Genomic DNA, 20,860 nt, shown 5'->3' on the forward strand with positions numbered 1-20,860 from the left:
TTCCTTTGAAATCTGCACAACAGCTTCAGCTCAGCCACAGAGAGCCGTCTTCCTCGTTCTTCTTACCTACGCCTGCAAAATAACGCGAGACTGTTACGGACGACGAGAAATCACGAGATGTAGTACTGGACTGCATGAAAACGGTTTATGTTCACGATTGAAAATAGTACTTTGTTCTTTTGAGCCACTTGGCACAGCACTGACGCTAATGCAGTACGGTATGTATTGCTGTTGTGATCGTGTGTGTGCTTGCAAACCAATTTAATTCTCAACATATTGGTTGCTGTAGCTTGATAGTTTGGCGTCCACTGTGATAATCGATAGTAATGAGAATTAAAGCAGCCTCCTCGACTGTGTGATAAGGCTCCTCTAGGCAGTCATCTGTTTTACCGATTAATCTTGATAGCTACATTATAACTAACGTTTTCAGCCAACAATGGACAAATTTGTTGTGAGACTACCAAAAAATCAGCCCAAAAAGCAGACGACAACCCATGGGAAAGTGTACAGACAAGCCACAATAGAGTCTTTGAGGGTGAGTGATATAATCTAATGTTTAGCTGAATTAATCAGCAAGTTTAGAAACTCGATGTGCTCGTTATTGTTTATTTTTATATTAAGTTGCCGTATTTATGTTGCAACTTGCAATATTGCTGCTAAAACTGCTCAATAAATGTAATGTAATATTGTAGATTATATACAATATAAACAACGGATCCCGGATGTAATCCTCCCCCACGTAGCAAGTTTTGAAGACACGATTTGCGAGATGAGATGATGGTCTTTGTTACAGAGAGTTGTCGTGATTGAGGACATTGAACGTTTTAAGTCCACGCTGGAGCTGCCAGGACAAACAAAGGAGAACATGCTGTTGGCCTTGACCGAACTAAACAAGAAAGTGCCATCCAAGGAAGTACTCAGATCTACCAAGATCGGTGAAAGCCTTCTTTTATTATTAAGATCATCAACGTCTCCACTGAGCGCATCGTTATAATGTTCTTTACAATCTATCAAATTATGCCCCATAGTAATTTATTATATGAAAAATTACTAGCACAGAAGTTTGGAGTGAACACTGTGAAACTGGTTGTCATATGCGCATGGTGGAGATGTCTGTGTCCACACATCATATCACATTCTGTGTTACCTTAACACGTAACTGAACAGGCCAATGAGAGCATGCATTTGATTTGCAGGTCACACCGTGAACAAGATGCGCAAGCATTCAGATCCTGAAGTGAGCGCACTGGCGCGAGAAGTCTATAGCCTTTGGAAGACCTTCATTGAGGAGAATGCAAACAAGCCCTCCATCGAGGTGCGATGTGACACGCAGACGGAGGGACTGAGGAACAATGCGAGAAAACTCCTGGCAGAAGCCATGGAGCTAGAGGTAATAATAATAAAGGTGTTGTATATATAATAAATTGCTTGAGTCCCATAGAAAGCTAAAGTCCTACTACATCTTCCTTAGTTCATACAGTTTTTCCTTTGATAAACAAACTGTCCTTGTGATCTTTCAGGTAGACCATGCCCTGATTGAGAACATCGAGAGAGAGGTGTTCCACAAAAGCTCGCGTCTCATCAGCGGTGCTTACCGACGGACTGTGAGGGCACTTGTTTTTGCCTTGAAACACAAGCCAGAAATCCGTGCGCAAGTCAAGGACAGCAAGCTTCCAGTCAACCAACTGGTTGCCACCTACAAAAAATAACTGTGGTGCCAAAGCGTCAGAGAATAGATTGTTGGAAAAACTGGGGATTGAAGCTGGTCTTCAAATGTGCGATGGAGGTTTTTTAAGAATTCAGAATGGCCTTTGAGGACATTTTAAAGTAGTTTTTAAAATAATATTTCTTCTATGTTGTAATTGTTATTTTCTTAATTATACAATAAATATTTAACAGAAAGACATTATCTCTGAAAAATATGGTTTCAAAAGAATGCTTCAGTTTTCTTCCTGTGGTAAATCTTGATCCCTATGTCTGCTAGAACATGACAGCAGCTTTGATGAAAGATATCAGTATTGCTGTTGCAAAAAACATAGGTATGTATAATATTTTTACATATAACTTATAACTGCATGGATTTCAACGTGTCACAGAATAACTTGCATGGTACCTTCATTAAGAGTCTGGCTTTAGACCTTACACCCTGTCCCAATCCTTTCAGATTCAACTATAACCTTACCCCATTGAACTTTTTTAAAGTTATGAAATTCAGTGATTCATGCAAGTGAAATGTATTGTGCATGTCAATTGCATTGAAATAGTATTTTTATACAATTTATAATATATATAATTTTTAACTTGGACATGAATGTATTGTATATTGTCACAGTAGTCCGTTCACAGTAAGAATATGGCAGAGGACAGCACCCTCACATACGGCAATCTGAAACTTCCACAAACAAGTTACACTACCTATGCTGAATTTAGCCTTACCATCAAGTATAAACAATCAGTGCTACAAATAATTTGCATTAGAGGTCAGACAAGTACCACTTGAAAAAGCAACTTCACTGTAAAACCTTTACCTTACTGTGTATAGGTACCGTATGCACATTAAAAGCAAGGAACCTGTTTCATAACAGAAAAATCTCAATATTCTTCCACAGGTGTTGCACACTGTCAACAGCAGGTGACATTCCTCTTGTACATGAGTCAACATTTGACCCCTTATTTCCTGAAACAAGTCGGTGCGGTTTTTGTTGTTAGCATGCAGTTTATGATTTTGGTAAAATATTTAAAATTTACAAAGTAAGACACAAAACCACCATAGTGCTCAGAGAATACACTATACAGGTTGTCCGAGCAGTCTATATACAAACAAGAATGGATTTTACTGAATGAATAACAACGTGATTTACAAAAGTATTTTACACAGAGAAAAGGATAGATAGAGCAAGGGATTCTGCACCTTGTATGAAGGTTGAATAGCGTATGTCAAGAAACCACAAACATTTATAGAAATATGCTCAAGCACTTACTTAACAAAGCAAATGAAGAGTTTTCCTAATTGGATACCTTCTATAATAAAGGCAAGGAACATTAAATTTGACCTTGGTGGTTGGTGATGTTAACCCTGAATTTCTCACACTTGCTGAATTAAATTACATCTGGTTTACCATCACCAACTGGGTCCGTTCATTACAAAAATAGCCATGTTAGTAACTGTAAATGAAGTGTTTGCCCACTACAATATAGTGTCTCTGTTTCATGATTTTTTTTTTTGTGGGGGGGGGTATGTGTACTTATAGCAGCACCAGCCACACAATAGCGATCACCATGAGAATGACGGCCAGGACGCAGATGCTGATGAAGACTATGTCGCTGGTGTCGTGGGGCTCGGACTCCTCCTCCACGCTGGTCCCCACGTCGGCCTCCTCGGCCCGGCGGGCCAGCTCGTTGAGCCTGTTCCGCTCCTCCACGGTGATGAGGCTGACGGAGGCCACCTTCCGCTGGGCGTCGCACTGCACCTCGTACTCCTGGACGTTCCACTGCTTCCCGTCCGAGAAGTTGATGTAGAGGGTGTTCACCAGCACCGTGATGTTCCTGCGCTTCTGCAAAGGGCAACGTCACGCTCTTTTAGGCTTTGCGATCGCAGCTATCTGACTCGACTCTGGAGATGGTAGGCTAATGAAATGAATGGCTTTTCTTTAGATTGTTTTTATTTTTTTACATTTTTAGGTATTTGGCAGGCTTTTGTATCCAGAGTGACTTCCACAACATTCTTTGCATAACATCCAGTCATACAGCTACTGAAACAATTCATGTTATGCACCTTGCTCAAGGGTATAATGGCAGGGTCTACCCAGTGAATTAACCTACAATCTCACAGTAAGCAGTCCAGTTCCCTAGCAATTATGCTACACTGCCACCTCACATTCATACCAGCTTCTCGTTTAGTTTTTCTTACAAATGTAAAATGATACTGAATTGCACTACAGTGCCATGTTTTCCACCGTAGGAAAAAAATAACATCTTATTATGTATTTTGTGTTTGTTACTCAAAAGTTTGTCATTAAGGCTCTTTCTATAGTAGATAATGTGTGTCCTTAACTGTAAGTGATGGGGCTAGTTTGGGGAGTTTGACAGTGCACTAGGCCCATTTACCTGCCCTGCAGTACCACAGTTGACAAAACGGGCCTGGATCTTGTACACCGTGGGTGTCATCTGGGCAAAGCAGGAGGGGCTCCCCAAATACACACTCTCACGCTCCAGCTGGGGCAAAGACTGCTGGGAAATCTGTATCTGAAATTCAGTCCTGGTGCAGCTAACATTGACAGGCACCACTTGGACATAAAGAGGCAGGCACATGCAAGGCAGATATCAATGGAGACTTCAAACAATAAGCACACTGTATTTTTAATAACATTTTGCTTTGTCCCCCCAACTTGTATGAGATGTTCTGTTGGACTTTTGCAGACTAAGGAAATTAGTTTTGTGAGAATACATGAGCCAATGGCCCTATCTTGTGTGCATGACCTTCAGAAGGGAGTAGACGTGACGTGAAACTCACCACCCGTGTAAGAGGCAGAGAAGCCCTTGTAGGCGGAGTTGCGGTCGGTGTTGAGGATGACCAGAAGCTTGTTGGCTTTGGACAGCAGGGTAGGGGGCTGATCTGAGCCACACCAGCGCCCCAGCAGTGGGTCCGCCTCACTGCTCCCATCATGCACCGAGACCGAGTCGTAGTCGCACTCGTCTGTCAGGCTGTTGCGGTCTTCGAGCTCCATGCTGGTAAAGAAAAGCTTGATCCGGTACCCAGTCTCCAGGTTAATAGTCCAATGGCAGTTTATGTTGTTGGGGTAAATGTTGGGGTAGTGAGGACTGGTGAAATTCACTCGAATAGCTGTGAGGACTTGCTGGCATTCCCCTACAAAACGATAATACAAATATGTTCTGTGCTGAAATCTTTCTCAAATTAATTTTTATGAAACAGTTCACAGTTATCAACAAACTGATGGTGTATTAAAAAACAGCAACTGAACAAAGGAGGTAATATTATGAAGTCTGCAGCTTGTCAACAATGTTTACAAAATATCTATAAACCTACTTAACACAGAATAAAAAATGAATAAGCTTGAACACTGATAAAATCCCTCTACACCTACATCTCATGGCTTCGGTGGCTAACGTTATTGACCTCTTCACCTGAGTAGTAATAGGCCTTGAATCCCCTCCCTCCAATATTGAAGTCAGATTTGAAGACTACCAGTAGCTGGTTGGAGGTGGTGACGGTGTTGGGCGGACGGTTGCTCCCACAGTAGTTTCCCAGGTGTCTGTGGGTGACAGTTGGCCCATCAAACAGGGCCACAAAGTCAAAGTTGCACCCTTCGTTGTTCTCGAGCTGGAAGTCCAGGAAGACCAGGCTGACCACTGTGCGGTTTGAGACGTGCACAGTCCAAGAGCAGTCTGCATTATTGCTGTATTCGACAGGGTAGCCTGGACTGGATATGATACCCGAAAGGCCGGTTAGGACTCCCCCACACATATCTGAGGAGAAAAAAAAAGGGGGGGGGGGTTTGACACAAACAGATGACAGCATGTTACAGAAATTGCAGCTTGAGGGATACAATGATATAATAATATACAAAAAGTACATGGTTTCAGTATCTCTATGGCATATTCAGACTATTTTCTGTGACCATTTTCGTCTTGTAAGTTCTGCAGTGACTCTCCCATGAATCTGAAGTTCTCATTGTCAGCTTAAATGAGCAGCAAGCACTTCTTCCTGCAGCCTACTGTAAGACCCAGTACCAATTATTTTGGGCTACAGGAAGGGATCTCACATTGGGCACGACCACCATCAAATTAAGTTATAGATGATGCTACTGTATTTATTGTAGCCCCCTCCCCCAGCTTTGGGCCCTTAGAATTATTACCACCTTTCTCCCCACTTATGACGGTTCGCCATAGTACACTTGGTGGTCGAACCGCAGGATGTGATAGACACATGAAGTTAATGCATATTTGTGGTCTGATATAAATGGACACAGTGTGGTCATAGGTAGTACAAGATGGGTGTCTGTGGTGACTGTAAAGTTACCTTTCCTGTACCCGACCAAGAAGCCCCTGTGAGCCACATGCCGGTCGGAGCGGAAGATGATGGACATGACGTTCCAGGAGGAGGTGAACTGCGGAGGGCAAATGTCGCCGCAGAACTTCCCCAGCAGGTTGCCCTCGTCCTCCGAGATGCCGTTGTAAATCTTGATGTAGTCGTAGGCGCAGTCCGCGTGGTACTCCAGCTCAAAGTGGTGGAAGGTGAGGAGGACGGAGGAGCCCTCTGCCACCACGATCAGCCAGGAGCACTCCGTGTTGTACGGGTACAGGCCCGGGAAGTTTGGGCTGGACACGTTGCCATTGGGTGCCGAAAGAATGCCTCCACACTTGACCCCTGGTGGTATAATATCGTAATGGTGCTGATGGAATATTAACCGAAAGCGAAAGGTAACAACCCTAGGCTCACACCGCAGTTTGCATATTAAACTCGCCCGCCCTCATTTCCCTGAATGATTTGAATACCTAGACCAGGATAATGTTTAGCGTATGGGTAAAAGATGGTGAAGGCGGCCTTGCTGTTGAACAACTGTCAATATTGCAACTTCATTTTTTTTAAAGTAGAAATGATTTGCATTCATATTGCAGTTATTTCAGTTCAAACGGGTGCACAGAACAAAATTAACGAAGTGGTTACTTTCAGATAGCCACACTCAAGATTTTTTACTTATGAGGATAAATACATTATTCAAATTTTTGTGTCATCAGACTTGGTCTATTGTAATGCCGTTTACTTGCCCAAGTTAAAGATCAGTGGCTTATTTTCAACTAGTTCAAAATGCAGCAGCTCATCTTCTCACCAAGACTAAATAAAGGGAACACAGAATTCCAGTGCTGGCCTATCTTCACTGGTACCAGTGACTTTGAGAATCAATTTTTAAATACTTGTAATTACTAAGCATAACATGGCGAAACCCCTGAATGTATTTCTTAATTTCTTAATGTCTCTCTATTTTTCCGGCAAAAGGGGCCAATGGGCTAGGCTCTCGAATTTACCAGTCGATCATCATCCCTACTCTTACCTATGGTCATGAGCTATAGGTAGTGACCGAAAGAGCGCGATCGCAAACACAAGCAGCTGAAATGGGGTTTCTCCGCAGGGTGGGAGAGATCATTCTCCTTGACAGGGTGAGGAGCTCAGCCATCCGGGAGGACCACAAAGTACCCTAACCCTAACCCTAACCCTAACCCTCCGGGAGGACCACAAAGTACCGCAGTTTCTCCGCACTGTGAGGAGTCAGTCGAGGTGGTTCGGGAATCTGATAAGGGTGCCCCCCGAGCACCTCCCATTGTGCCCATTTTGTATCAGCAGTGATAGCAACCGAGGAACAGGCTTTCAGCAGGACTGCTGAGTGTGTGACGCAAAAACAGGCAAAATCAACACCATGTAATTAAGGTCTCTGATTCCTAATTGCATCTTCAAAAATGACACTTTGCTAATCTAAAAGTTAATCAATGTAAAGCTTAAATTGGGGAAAATAATAAAAATCACAGGGGAATGGAAAACCAAGACTGACAAGTTAATTACAAAATCAGTGTAATTGTTTCCACAATATTAGAGATTCAATTGCATGTGAAATGCAAAAGATAACCCTTGTTCCTGGATCATTGGTATTAGAGTTGTCACACATGCAACATTGTAAAATCTCATCCTCTATTGTATACCTTCATTCTTTAAACCAATGAAGTGTCATGAAAAGACAACAGAAACTTTAAGCAACTTACAGTGGAAGTATAATGCACTTAATTTTCAACCATAAATATGTTATCTTAGTGATTATCTGTAATACACAAAGCTTTCTTATTGAAAGAATGAATGGTTATTCTTTACATAGGGTAACCGTCACTGAAATAACCCAATGAAGCATTACACAAATTAAGATCACATGAAGCATGCTTATAGATGATAAGTATTTTAGTCCTTAATATTGATCATTTTATGCTATGAATGTTCAGAAAATATTTATTTCTATATGTAACCTGTGGGGATGAAAAGAAACATTCGATGGCTTTTACTTGGCATAAGGTTTGACATAATTCCATATGAAGAAAAAAACACCCAATTAAACAAATATGCATATTTACAAAAAGTGTGTGCAAAAAGGTACACGCCAGCAAACTGTGACCATAGCTCAGTTGCATAATGACAGGGCAGTCGAAGTAGTTAAAATCCATACCTTTTCTGGAGCTAGCCTTGCCACAAACCCAGAGCAGATGAATGAGGACAGTGATCCTGAAAGTCATGCTGGTGGTTTTTAGCGAGTCACGCTTCGGTCACAAAGGCCGAGCGGCGGGCAGGAACGAATAGCGGAGCAATGTCAAAGCCTAGTGCGGCGAACAGAAGCCCGGGGAGTTTGTAGATTTAATAGAACGCTCAATAATTCATTTCGGCCTTGAATGAAGAACCCGATAGGCCGCGCTCGCCTCCTCCACTAAATTTTAATGGGACGATATTGGATGTCCCCCGCAATTCACGTGCGTCCAGGTGGCTTGTTGGGACACCGTTTGGAGAGAAGGCAATCAATGTTTCATGAGGGCGACAATGGCCCCGGACACGCTTCCATGTGGAGCAGACAAAAGAGGTCCACTGCCCTGTCCGTTCCGGTGGCCAGGACAAGGGTCTTGGCAGGCTGGCGGTGAGAACCAAGCCTGGGGTAGGTGTGAGCAGGCCTCGTGCACCGATGGAGTCAGGTATCATCACAGGAGAACAACACCTGTGCAATATACCTGACCAGCAAAACAGAAATATGGGGTATATTTACTAAGGTTGAGTCAACAGTAATCAGTACTGTAATCTGCTAGTAACAATCCAAAATAACATCTAATGTTTCCACAGAAATGTACTCAATACAGAGAGTAACCACCCAAGCCCATTCATAGCTAACAGTATATAATTTCAGTTATTATTTTTTGAGCATATCTTATTTCTGATCTCTCTGGTCACATCTCTGTTTCTTTGACATGATTTTCATTTACAAAGCAGACACTGTGCACCAGTAACAGTATACAAAAAGAGATGAATTATACACCACACAGCAATCATTATTTTTATGGTCCACGGCACATTTCACATTTCACTGTCCTCCTAGATACCATCTGCATAGAGCTCTGTACTCCTGCACCTGATTTTAAGGCTAACAGGTGTAAAGTAATGCTGAGCACAAGATACAAGCTTCTATAGAAATGGCATTTGCTTCGATAAAGCCCAACAGCGGACTTGCACCATTCAATTGGAAGACTGACATTTATGTGCTAACAGCACAATTATGTCCATTGCATTAAAAGTAAAAAAAAGAGATACCATATGTTCACCAATCATAGTCCTGGCTATCCACAGCCTGGGAAGACAGGTATGCTGTATTTCTTTGTTAATTCAGCAATTACTTCAGGGGTGGCTAACCCTGGTCCTTGGGAGCCGCATGGTCTGCTGGTTTTTGTTTTCACCTTAAGTACAACAACCACTTAGACCAAAGAAACCAGGTTAAGTGAATTAACGGTGTAATCGATGGCTTCAACTAATCAATTAAGCGTCGGGTAAAAACAAGAACCAGCAAATCCTGCGGCTCTCCAGGACCTGGGTTGGCCACCCCTGAGTTACTTGATAGCTTAAAGCAGTTAAGTACACATAAGTACACGGCTTACCTCACTTGGTTTATTAGGCTTACAATGGTTGCTGATTTTAACAAAAACACAACCCAGTAGGCATTGCAGCTCATAGATCCATGATTAAGTCATTTTAAACTGGCATGTTATGGCATTTTGGGTATGTTTGCATTTTTCCAGCATGTGCATGTGCACAGTCTGTAGTCTCTTGGTTGTGCAGGGTCACCCTCCCCTACTTCCAAATGCGAAATATTCAGATTGCATGACTAAAACCTAAAACAGGAGTCTTCATCAAGTCCAGCTCTTCTTAGCAGATTGAACACGTCATTATTAAATTCTACCGAGCCACAAATGACGGCAAAAGGCGGTTTATGACAAGACTTCACCAAAGTGTCCACCAGCTCAAAATCCAGGCGGCCCAGGTGGGTTTTGTCGCGATAACTCCAGGGCAGGTGTTCCGGGCTCTCCTCCTGTGTACAAGGCAGTGATCTCTTGAGCAATCCTGTCTGAAATGTTCATTTCTGACCACGTTCATTTGCTTAAAAGTATTTCTGACCATTTCTTCACTTATTACATTCACTTAGAATGGCCTAGAAGTGACCTTTATCTTTTCTCTCCACACATAACATGATTAGGACACTCATAATTTTTTTTGTGGGGGGGTGGGGGGATTCAAGTAACCAATAGGTTTGCGTTTTGTACTGTAGCACATTGACACATAACCATGAAGTTAGGGACGATGACAACAACACAGACAGTATACAGCATGTACTTGCCTCACTGAGCACAAAATATGTAGTGACATTCCAAAAGTGAGACTGCTCCTGAAGGAAGTCTTTCATGTAGACACATTTGTAGTTTCTGAAGCAGCAGACCAGTTTGACGAAGGTTTCGTCCTCCTCATCGTCAGTGATGGCCTGTAGCAGAGGGACCATGGGCGCAATCCCAGTGCCAGAAGCAATCAGCAGAAGCTGTCTATACTGGGAAGCAACAGGAGACAGGCAGGGGGCGCTATCACAATAAGATACACCTAACCTAATATTTCCAAGATTTGCAAAAAATCACTTCAAAAAAGAAACTACAATAAAATGTAAATAACCAATCGATCGGAAGACATTCCTCTAAATACTTTAATTCATGGGTAAAACTACCGTCAAAAGTACCCTCTTCAAGACTCACAATGCTCAAGGAGGATTGAGATGATCAATTCCTGGAGTGAGTTGACTTAAAGCTTCTCTCATTTTAAAAAAATCAAAGCAACTGAAGAGAAGATGTTGTGTTAAGCTCAAATCATTTAGATGCCAATGGGTCAAAGCACTCAGAAAAGGATTTTTAATCTGAAAATCCACACTGACGCTGTGAGGCTTTCATCCCACCTGAGTAATTTGATCAAACGAATTACAGCTTTGGCGGAGTTTAATTCTAATCCATCGGTTTGGAACAGAGAGCACATTAGTGTTTTTTTCCTGAGCTTTAGAACATGCTTGACTGGAGAACTAAGCACCTCAGACCTTCAACGACCTAAGGTGAGCAACCCTGTTTTGGCTATAATTCCCTAAAGTGAGCTGAAGCACACAACTGGAAAATATGCTTCCGGTTGCAACACAAATCAAAGACGGGACAAGTTACATACCTTGTCCGACTTATAGGGAAAACCTCCAAATGGCCCCCTCCACTCTATAAAATCTCCTGGTTTCCAGGTCCTGATGTACTGGGACATGAGGCCATCTTTGTAGAGCTGAGGTAAGATACGATGCAAATGAAAAAGATAACATTTTACAGAAATGTGCAATGGGAAGAACAGCAATAACGCTACAACCGCAATGTCAAGCACGTTAAAATAATTGGTTTGAATTCTGTTACCTTGATAAGAAATTCACAGTATCCAGCTGAATTGACTGGACTGACAGGAGTATAAGCTCTCTGAAGCTCTAGACCATCGACAACACCCCTGAAACAGCGAGAATACTGTCATAGGAGAAACAAAACAACCTGATCTCTACTACAAAGCCATACAGCAGATAGCTCCATACCTCAGCACCAGGTGCTGTCCCAATCCTAGCGCTAGACCGCCACCAGTTGGCAGCTTGAATTTATAGAGATTCGTATCTTCCGTTAAAACTTCAATGGACTCCAGCTGAAATGCACTGAATGAATCCGGGCTCAGGGTAACGAGCTGTTTTTTCTGCTGTAATGTGACAAAAATATCAAGTCAAAACAGAAGCACGCACCTTATTAATTCACACATTATGCACTTGAAACTATTTGAGTGGAGAACATACAAAGGTGCATTTAAAGTGTAGATCAAATGCTGTAACTACGAGACGTTATTTCATGTTTGCAACAATAAAAGATTTAACTAGAAACAAATGATAATTTATATTCATGCTTTAATCAGTTGTGATTTATAACATCGGCCATTGGGGCTATGAAGGTTATTGTACTGCATTGTCGTATTGTTTTACAGAGGATGGGCGGACGAAACACTACCTGGCTGTTTCCTGTTATAAGGGAGGGGTCCCCCCTCGCTTTAGCCCGAGTCCATTTCTCAAAGTCTTTTTGGTAAGTGTCAAAAATACAAGGATTACAGCCACTGCCGCAGCACTGGGAAGGTAGTGGCTCCTTCGGCTTCAAGCGAGCCCAGATGTCCTCCGCCTGATTATCCGAATCGTCATGCATTAGAATTAAACTAGCTGAGTTTAAACTAGCAAGCTAATGCATTATGTTTGGCTCTGTTTAACACACATACTATTCACATGCACGAGATGGTTTAAGTAACTGGACTTGGAAAACACTATGACATAGCTAGCTGCATAAACCACATATTCTGGAACCACTGGCTTTTCATCAAGATCATGCGCCTTTGTGGAGCACAGTGAGCGTCTTGATATCTACTGCCAGTAAACTTATAATGCACAACTATGCTCTACACAGCTATTGGCACATTACTAGCAAGTGCTTCCGTATTTGTGATCTTCCGTAAGAAAGCGTGTGACAATTCCAAGTTTTAACAATACGCACATTTTCTTATACACAATTAAACTACTGACAGAAAGGAATCACAGTTCATGAAAATTCATAATTTTATGTATGTTCTGTATCAAAAAGATAATTCAAATGAAAATGTGCTTAGTGACGATATTCGTTGCTACGGTTATATTTCGAACTACCGCACTTCACACACGCAGTTGTAGACGGTGCCTTAGTATGAAGGACGTCCAATTCCCAGAATTCTCATCGCGCAACATGGCTGCCCCCTGAAGCGAAGAATGTCCTGTGATGATAGCACAGGTTAATTGCGTCTGTCCCTCGTTTACGTTTAAGTTACGTGCATTAAATGTATTTTATCTTCTGAAAGCAAAACATATTCGCAAAAATGTCAAAAGTAATAACGCACGGGTTTAAAACTACACAGCTTGTGTATACGCTAAATCATTTTGTACAGCGAAGCAGGATACATTCGCGGCTGATCGGACAAAATGTTGCTGGACATCGGTTCTTCTCCATCAGCGGCTGTTTGTGTTCGAGGGGTCCTCTGCAACGAAAATCAACACCCCCTGTTCACATTCCCGGACTGGAGCCAATCACCTATGCCGACAGAATGCACTATGTTCCTGGTTTGGCAAAGCCGATGTTTCCACGCTGGGAGCGTGGATGGTACGACCCCCATCATTACATCGGGCCCAAAAATGCGGAGATGCCATTATACAAAGAAAAGCCTTGCTACATATTTCACCAGAAAACAAGCGTGTTGGAAGGTAATTTTATTTGTATCTACTTTCAATTGTTGTGCTGATGGGACATTCATTTCGTTCTATGAGTAATTGGCCATCGCCAGTACCAAAACATGTCTGACCAGGTAACTACCTATGACGCAATTAGTTACATACAAGCACTTGTACAATATTGTAGATAGCGGGTTTGTTATCTGTATTCGTTTTGCCTTGGTCTTCTTATTGTCAATTCGCGGTACAGCATGTCGCGTATTATTTGGAGTATAGTTGGTACAGTATCAATCCAGCAGCCTTGTTGCACATGCACTTATATGTAACCCGGATCAATATGGTCATTCAGAGACGCCGCTAAGTTTTAGTGCGTTATTCTATTTATGTTGCTGGTTATTGCTTTCTGAATATCCAATGTTTTCATTTTTACAGGCGTAAGACAAGCACTGTGGCTTACCAAATCCAAGCTGATAAAAGGGCTCCCCTCTCAAATTTTGTCGTTGGCTGAGGACACAGCCAATCACGTTGAGAATCAGGACGAGAGAGTCCAGCAAGCAATAAAGCATGCAAGATTTTGGGACACCACAGAAAATCGGCCTACTAGACAGAGGTTCTGGTACGTTTTTCTCGTGAATTGAATTAACCGTATCCATTTCCTTCATCATTGTTTTGTGACTTACGTTTGATTTCATTATAAGGAAATCAAATGCACCACCTGAATAATTATTTATTTCATTATTTTATATCTCCAGGATTTAACATAAATAAAAGTTACCATATGACATGCGTGGTGTATTAGTTGCCGTTTTATTTTTTCAATATAGGCCTATTTAATGTGTTTTCAGGGGCTGTCTATTTTCTGTTGCCTTTCTAATGTCATCTATAACTAAGCTACATCGCTTGTAACATTATGAGAATAACCTTTCGCTTAAGACATGGTACATCCCCGTTTAGTTTCATAAGCCGCAGAGGGAGTGGCACAGGTGGCACCACAGTTCGGATATGAAAGGTGACATTTGGTCCGGCGGGGGGTCCGAGCGCATGCTAAATCCAGCCACGAGGAAAGGCTGGCCAGTCCTCCTCACAGTGGGGATTGTTTGTATTGAGCCCTTATTAATTAATCCAGTCCGGGGGAGGCCAGGATCTCTCCAGCACTCATCTGTCCCCCCGCCTGCCCGCCGCCAAGGCCATAATATCCTCCATTACTGTGGAGAATAGGTGCCCTTTGCTGCAGGGAGAGCCCTCTTTCATCCCTCACCGGCTGCATTGCTTAACATTTCTTTCAGTCCTCCCTTCAACTGCCAGGGGGAGGTAGACCTGGCCTGTGCGGACGGTAAAATGTCACGCCAGTTTTTCTCCTCCGTGAGATGCAGGCTATCGATAGCCCGTCTATAGGTAATCCTCTGATTTGTTTACTGAGGTTGTGCGATGCTGAATAGAGCTCTGCAAGCTGGCTGTTTGTGAACTCCGTGACTCAAAAAAAAAAACAACAACCAAAAGCTGTGAATAAAGTTAGAATCTTCACCTTGCAAATTGTATTGTAGGGCTTGCACAATGGGGAAAATTAAAATAAAAGTGGAAAGGTGCCCAGTGCTGTGGCCTCTGTTTCAGTCCTAGGCTTTTCATGAGGGCTTACGGAAAGCACAGCAATATCTTGCTTGGATACACAGATACATCCTTTGTCTCTGATCATCTGATGAAAACGAAAAAGTCTGTAGTCCCCTCATCCTCACAATCTTTTGAACCCTCTGAAAACATGACAGGAGGTTTCTCAAACAGAAAGGTTATTTCCACCTGAAGCTCATGATTTTCCGAAACTGAACTGACGTCAAGTTAAAAGCAAAGTAACATCAAACATTAAAAGCGGAAGGAGAATTGTTTTTGATCTGTTTCGTCTTGATCCGCCAAACTGCACCGAAAGAATTTCAGTCTGCCTCAAACTGCCAAAGAAATATGCCCCCCTTTTAATGTTTTGTTTTGGACCACGTTCCTCTGTACATAACAGAGGAAATGAAGACCCAGGCAAAGGGCTCGGGGCAAAGTTAATAAAGTCTCCTGAATGCTCAGGTGGGGGCAGTCAAAGCCAGGGCCCCCTTGGCTACTGTTGTTCTCTTAGGGCTGATTTTGCGGCTCTTTGTGGTTTTTTTGGGGGTGTCTGAAGTGCCCCCCCTGTGATGTCATTTCAGCCCCGTTCTGCTGGACGACCTGCTTCACCTCTGCAGGACCGTTCAGGCCAAACACCCGGCGCTGGGCAGGAGGATGCTGGCTGAGAACTACAGCCTGGCAGCCTGCTGGAGCAGAGGTATGTTACGCCCGGGCTGGCTCGCTGTAGCACTACCACCCCACTGTCTTTCAGCTGAGCAAGCACCACTTTACAGTGGATAGGACCTGAAGCCCAGGACTAGCTGTGATTAGCTTGTGTTTGTAAATGCTAATGAGCTCTAATTCATAGATGTTGAGTAGAAAAATAATGAATTCACTTTCTTCATGGTCTCCAAATACCCTGCAAACACACTGTAAACTGCCACTTAAATGATAATAAATTACTAATTCATGTTAAATGTTTTGCACGTTGTTTTATTATTTTAGTTTTTCTAGACTTAAGACGAGAGTACATTTTTTCAGAAAGTTTGTGGGTAGATCAGCGAATAGCTTGACCAATCAGCGAACAGCAAAGCACTGTAGAGGGATTGAAGTACATGTGCCACTGCTTAACATAATAGCTTGTCTGAAAGTGTTCATGAAGCCTTACTGCCCCACTTCTATGGCTGAGCTGCATTGAGAAGCTCTCAGGTAAATGTTTGGACATCCTCTGTTCCCAGGGGAGGACCTGTTCCAGGTGAGGGGGAAGAACGGGATGCTGCTGAACAGCGTGTCTCCCCTTCCCGCCGTTGCTGGGAAGGAGGAGGTCGCGAGCACCGCAGACTACGTCCTGGAGACCTTCTACCCCATCTCCCCCACCATCGACCTGCAGCTCACCCACGTGTACCAGGAGAAGAGCCACACCGGTAGCTTCGCGTCCCCTAGGCCTATCAGTTCTTATGGCCATCCACTGAGCTCTGGTCTCTGTAGTTCTCCTGGAGTAGAGTAAAATATTCAATGCTGATGTGTGGTAATAGTGCAGCACTGTAGTGTAGTGTAGCTTGCAACTTGGAGATTTCATGTTCTAATCCAAGGCCAGACACTCAGACAATTTCACTCGTTTCATTTTTTAAAAACACTTTTAAAACATGGATGATGCTAAAATGGATGATGCTATAAATGAAATTCTTACCTGTCGCTGTTGCAGGTTTTGAGGAGGGCTACCCGTACCCCTACGCTCACACCCTCTTTCTTCCGGAGTCGGGACAAGCCTACAGGTTACGCCCCGAGCAGCTGCGGGCCAAGATGGTCATGTTCGCCTTCGGGAACGCATTGGCCAGGGCCCAGGCCCTCTACGGGGTGGGTGAAGGGCTGCGCTCGGACCCTGCCGGGTGGAGATGGGGTTGGGTACGGGACAGGATGGGGCGGGACAGGACGGCATCTGCGTCCAGAGCGAGGGAGAGGTTTGAGTAGAGGCAGCTAAATGCCCCCACTTCAAGGCATTTTGCCGAGCTTTGCCTGGGGAGTGAGCTGCTGAAACAGATTAAATACATTTTTAAAAGGTTTAACCCGGCAGGTCGGGAGAGAACTTGGATCTCTTTTGCAGAGAATCTTTGGGATCTGATCGTCCACAGTGGATTTGAAGTGTATTAATGCAGTCTTCTACATGTGGTCAAAAGGATCAGGTCTATGAAACAGAACCCATCCTTAAACCCATCTGAACAGAGCATTAAAACGTGTGAAAACTGTAGAAAGGGGGAAGAAAATCCAAGCTACTCACAGTGTGTGTGTGTGTGTGTTTGTTTGTTTTGTGTGTGACCCAAAAGACGCAACCCCAAGTCCTGGAGAAGCCCGTGGTGGTGCAGAGCGTGGCCACGAATGGCCGGGTCTTCCAGTTCGCCGTGTTCCAGCTCAACACGACGGAGCTGGGGACCGACGCTGGGGTGAAGAACATGGTCTGGCTGGAGGAGGACCAGCCTCTGTACGACTACGCCAAGGTCCGCCCGCTCATCAGGAAGAGGGAGGTTCAGGTGAGTCCCACATCCACGTGCCAAAAACGGTGGAACAAGTCCGCTGTAATTCCAGGATATGGCATACCCTGTTCTGGAGAACATGTCGTTTTTGGTTTTATTCAAGTCGCGCATTACCACGAATGCAGTGTGTTTAGTTTGCTTCATGGTGGATGAGTTTGCCTACAAGAATATAATTTCAGGAACATTACCCAATATTATTCCAATCCTGTACTCTCTGGTTTAACCACTTGGGGGCGGTCTTTACAACAAAGACCAGTATGGTCAGTTTTATATACATATATTTTTTTATTTTAGTTTAATCAATCACCGATGAAGATGTAAGGAGTAGTAGTTAAACACATCACAAAGAATGTCAGGCAATATGATACATCACATCATCACCTGCACACATAAAAACGGCATCTAGCATGGAAATGGTTTCTAGAAAAATTCAGGGCTGGAACACAGACCAAGTCAGCCAAAATCATCGGTGTTGAAGTCAGTGTCCACTGGTTTTGGTTCTCCTAGCATATTTGATCCACTCCGCAAAATTTTCTGTGTAAATCAACTCTTACAGTTGATTTAACATTTTACTGTGCAGTTATTTGTAATCTCAGAACAGTTATCCCTGTACAAATATACTCTCTTCTTTGTATAAAGTTAGTTAAATGACATTCCATTAAATCATTTTAATTTGTCCACTTTCTTAATAAAGATCCACATACTTGTTTGCTTTTTCTCTGTCAGTCAGACAGCTCTACTGAAGAGGCATGTATCCTAGCAACACACTCTTGACATATCCGCTGAGTGATGTCTGCGCAAGCTGTCACGGGCTTTATGGGAGCCCGAATCCTCGTTCAGGGCTACGTTCTGATCTTGGGAGTACACTTTTGAACTCTGCTGGAAAGCTCACAATTCAGTCGAGTGTCTGTGAGGGGTGAAATTTAAAGCGGTGGATTAGTTCATTAATCAGCATATTCCGAAGATTTAGTTTTGAAACCAGACCTTGGAAAGGCGTTCTTTTTTTTTTGTTGCTGTGGTTCATTTGAGACATCGGTGCCCTGATTGACTGTATGAGTGAACATTCTTTATCTCCCAAGGTTCCTGCTGGCTTGGCCGGATACCGCCCTGACACCTTCAAGAAGTTCCTGGCTCTCTATTTACACGGCGCTGCGTAAGGCCTGGGAGAACAACAACTACTTCCTGCCCGCGGCCCCTTCGACTTCCTGTCAACCAACTTATGGTGACACCGACCTCATCCACATCCCTTTTGTTTAGTGAAGCTCCTACAAATAAAACGCCAGGTTATGACTGGATGTGGCCTCTGTCCCTTGCGCGGTGCGTCTCCTGATATTTCTCTCGGTGACCAATCAGAGAAACCACTTGAAACGGCTTCGGCTTTCAGTGTTGCCGCCAATTAGAAAGGAAGAAAGAAACCGTTGTGGAACCCCCCGCAGTACACAAAGAGCAGCGAACCTTTTGAGCCTGGTATATCTCACAGCACAGCAGATTTCAGTTAATAAAGGTGCTTCTATGCATTCGCTGACCTGGAAGTAATAAAGCATGACCTTTGGAATTCGTAATGAAGCCACTTGTCATTTACACCCCGAACAGGATCCCGCAGGGCTAAATGACGTAATTATGCTGCTCTGTCGTTGCGATGCACAAGGTTTTCATATACTGTAACACGCCTACAAAATAGTTGGTTTTTTGGGGGGTCAAATTGCCCAGGACTAATGAAGTCCTGTGTCTACACTGATGTGTTTTTACAAATGTTGGAGTAAATCAGTCATGGTGAGACAATACAGCTCGTTTTACACCATCTAAACTTAACCTAGAGCAGTGTTTGCATCAGTTCCATTTCAGTTCATCCTGTTGAGCAACTAAACTTATACATTTCTATTAAGATTTTTCAATTAATCAGAATTTCAATACAATTCCCGAGTTGACTTGATTGAAAAGGAACTGATCCCAGAGATGGTACTGTGCCCTTTTTAATTCTGCATCCCACTGCCTTTAAAAATTAAGATAATTTACGCCAATCTACTGCCTAGATTCATCGCTGATGCTTGATCACACAGGAGACCAACTTTTAAATACATCTTCCCTTGCTTCCTATAACCCAGTGATTTCAAATGCTGGTCTGATTTATTCTTTGTTCTCATGCATATAAACACCACATTTGGCTTGTGTTAAGCCCAGCCGAAGTGCCGAGTCAACACAAACGGAGCTATGAGCAGTACTGAACAGCCCGCTTCAATGAACAATTTTGCATGTAGATAAGAGTCAAGTTCACAAATAGGCTTCAAGTGTAGATAAGATATTTACAATGCAACTGCATCGCAGAAATCTGATGACTGGTTAAATTTAGAGTTCCATCTGATGCGGTTCTTATTGCTGCAGTTTCAGTGATAAAGTACCGCGGACACCAACTGTAACCTCACACCGGAAGGCCATTCATATTCACGCACAATCAAATTAACGAAAGTGTTCCCTTGCGTAACCCGATAGCATTTTGTTTCTGCGGCAATGCATCACTGCTATCTCCAGAGATGGTCACGATGCCTGGACGACGGGGTTTGCGGGGGTGGGGGCGGGGCGTTTCAGTTACATGGCGTCTGCAGCGGTAATCGCGGGCTGAACAATAATTGCGTTTGCCGCGAAGTTAGCTTCTCGCTTCAGAGGCAGAGCTCGACCCACTGCGCAGCCGCTAATGCGGCGAGACGCTTTCTTTTTGGCTGCTCACAGGACGGGGTTTAATTGCGATCATCTGCGTCAACTCAGCCGCGTTTAATCCTGATCAGACGATCCCATGAGGGACGTGGATCAGGATCAGTATTATTTGCGTTGGTGACATGCAACCCTAAATCAGTGCGGCGTCGCTTTTTGGAAACGTGAGTGCATATGCAACATGCCAATGCACCGGTGATGAATACTACACATTCTGAGCCCCCCAGTGGCAACACTGGAGGGGGAAGGAAGGGGGCAGCAAGGGCCATGCCCTAGCCACGAGCCTGCGTAGCACCATCACAGCCCCAAGCTTTTTCTTTGTTTTACATATTACAATAAAAGAATAAATTATCACCACGCTCCATGCATTGACCTAGCTCCCCCTTCGCACCAACCATCATGGAAGAATTCCTGGCACTGCCACTGCCACTATTTGGCCCTTATATAGACACTTGAGGGGTGAAATTTGTCCACATCACTGGACCACATCATGCTCCAGAAGCTTTGATTCCATTCCTCAGGGAATACAGCCGAGTATTGGACATTAAAGGACATCACAGCAGCCTGCTGTGATCATCTATGGAAAGAGGAAAATTTCTTTGAATGGAGAATGGAATATTCAGAGAAAGTCTGTGGCACAGATATGGTGATAAATAT

At 43.5% G+C, this 20,860-nt stretch overlaps 4 protein-coding genes across 5 annotated transcripts; 2 read left to right on the top strand and 2 right to left on the bottom strand.

Annotated features, from left to right (window-relative positions):
* The first annotated feature begins 77 nt into the window (after nt 1-77).
* Nucleotides 78-1,920, top strand: tceanc2 (transcription elongation factor A (SII) N-terminal and central domain containing 2). The gene is made up of 5 exons (XM_064341761.1): nt 78-218; nt 431-535; nt 794-935; nt 1,197-1,390; nt 1,521-1,920. The coding sequence occupies exons 2-5, from the start codon at nt 437-439 to the stop codon at nt 1,707-1,709; spliced, it is 624 nt and encodes a 207-aa protein (XP_064197831.1). The 5' UTR covers nt 78-218; nt 431-436; the 3' UTR covers nt 1,710-1,920.
* cdcp2 (CUB domain containing protein 2) lies at nt 1,832-8,355 on the bottom strand. The gene is made up of 6 exons (XM_064341744.1): nt 8,229-8,355; nt 6,041-6,388; nt 5,146-5,487; nt 4,514-4,867; nt 4,108-4,286; nt 1,832-3,554 (listed from the first exon to the last, which is right to left on the bottom strand). Exons 1-6 carry the CDS (start codon nt 8,293-8,295, stop codon nt 3,246-3,248), a joined length of 1,599 nt encoding a protein of 532 aa, XP_064197814.1. The 5' UTR covers nt 8,296-8,355; the 3' UTR covers nt 1,832-3,245.
* Nucleotides 8,355-12,632, bottom strand: LOC135258329 (NADH-cytochrome b5 reductase-like). Of its 2 annotated transcripts, XM_064341759.1 has the most exons (7): nt 12,145-12,632; nt 11,688-11,842; nt 11,518-11,605; nt 11,288-11,392; nt 10,431-10,634; nt 10,041-10,124; nt 8,355-8,778 (listed from the first exon to the last, which is right to left on the bottom strand). In XM_064341759.1, exons 1-7 carry the CDS (start codon nt 12,331-12,333, stop codon nt 8,749-8,751), a joined length of 855 nt encoding a protein of 284 aa, XP_064197829.1. In that variant the 5' UTR covers nt 12,334-12,632; the 3' UTR covers nt 8,355-8,748. The 2 variants fall into 2 exon arrangements, with proteins under 2 accessions (XP_064197829.1, XP_064197828.1); XM_064341758.1 differs by lacking the exon at nt 8,355-8,778 and having other exon boundaries at nt 9,069-10,124; nt 12,145-12,629.
* A 234-nt stretch (nt 12,633-12,866) lies between these two features.
* On the top strand, nt 12,867-19,056 carry mrpl37 (mitochondrial ribosomal protein L37). Its single transcript, XM_064341745.1, has 7 exons — nt 12,867-13,412; nt 13,812-13,995; nt 15,566-15,681; nt 16,202-16,387; nt 16,669-16,820; nt 17,288-17,491; nt 18,574-19,056. The coding sequence occupies exons 1-7, from the start codon at nt 13,031-13,033 to the stop codon at nt 18,649-18,651; spliced, it is 1,302 nt and encodes a 433-aa protein (XP_064197815.1). The 5' UTR covers nt 12,867-13,030; the 3' UTR covers nt 18,652-19,056.
* The last annotated feature ends 1,804 nt before the right edge of the window (nt 19,057-20,860 follow it).

This window comes from Anguilla rostrata, chromosome 6 (assembly GCF_018555375.3).
Source record: "Anguilla rostrata isolate EN2019 chromosome 6, ASM1855537v3, whole genome shotgun sequence".
Lineage (NCBI taxonomy): Eukaryota > Metazoa > Chordata > Actinopteri > Anguilliformes > Anguillidae > Anguilla > Anguilla rostrata.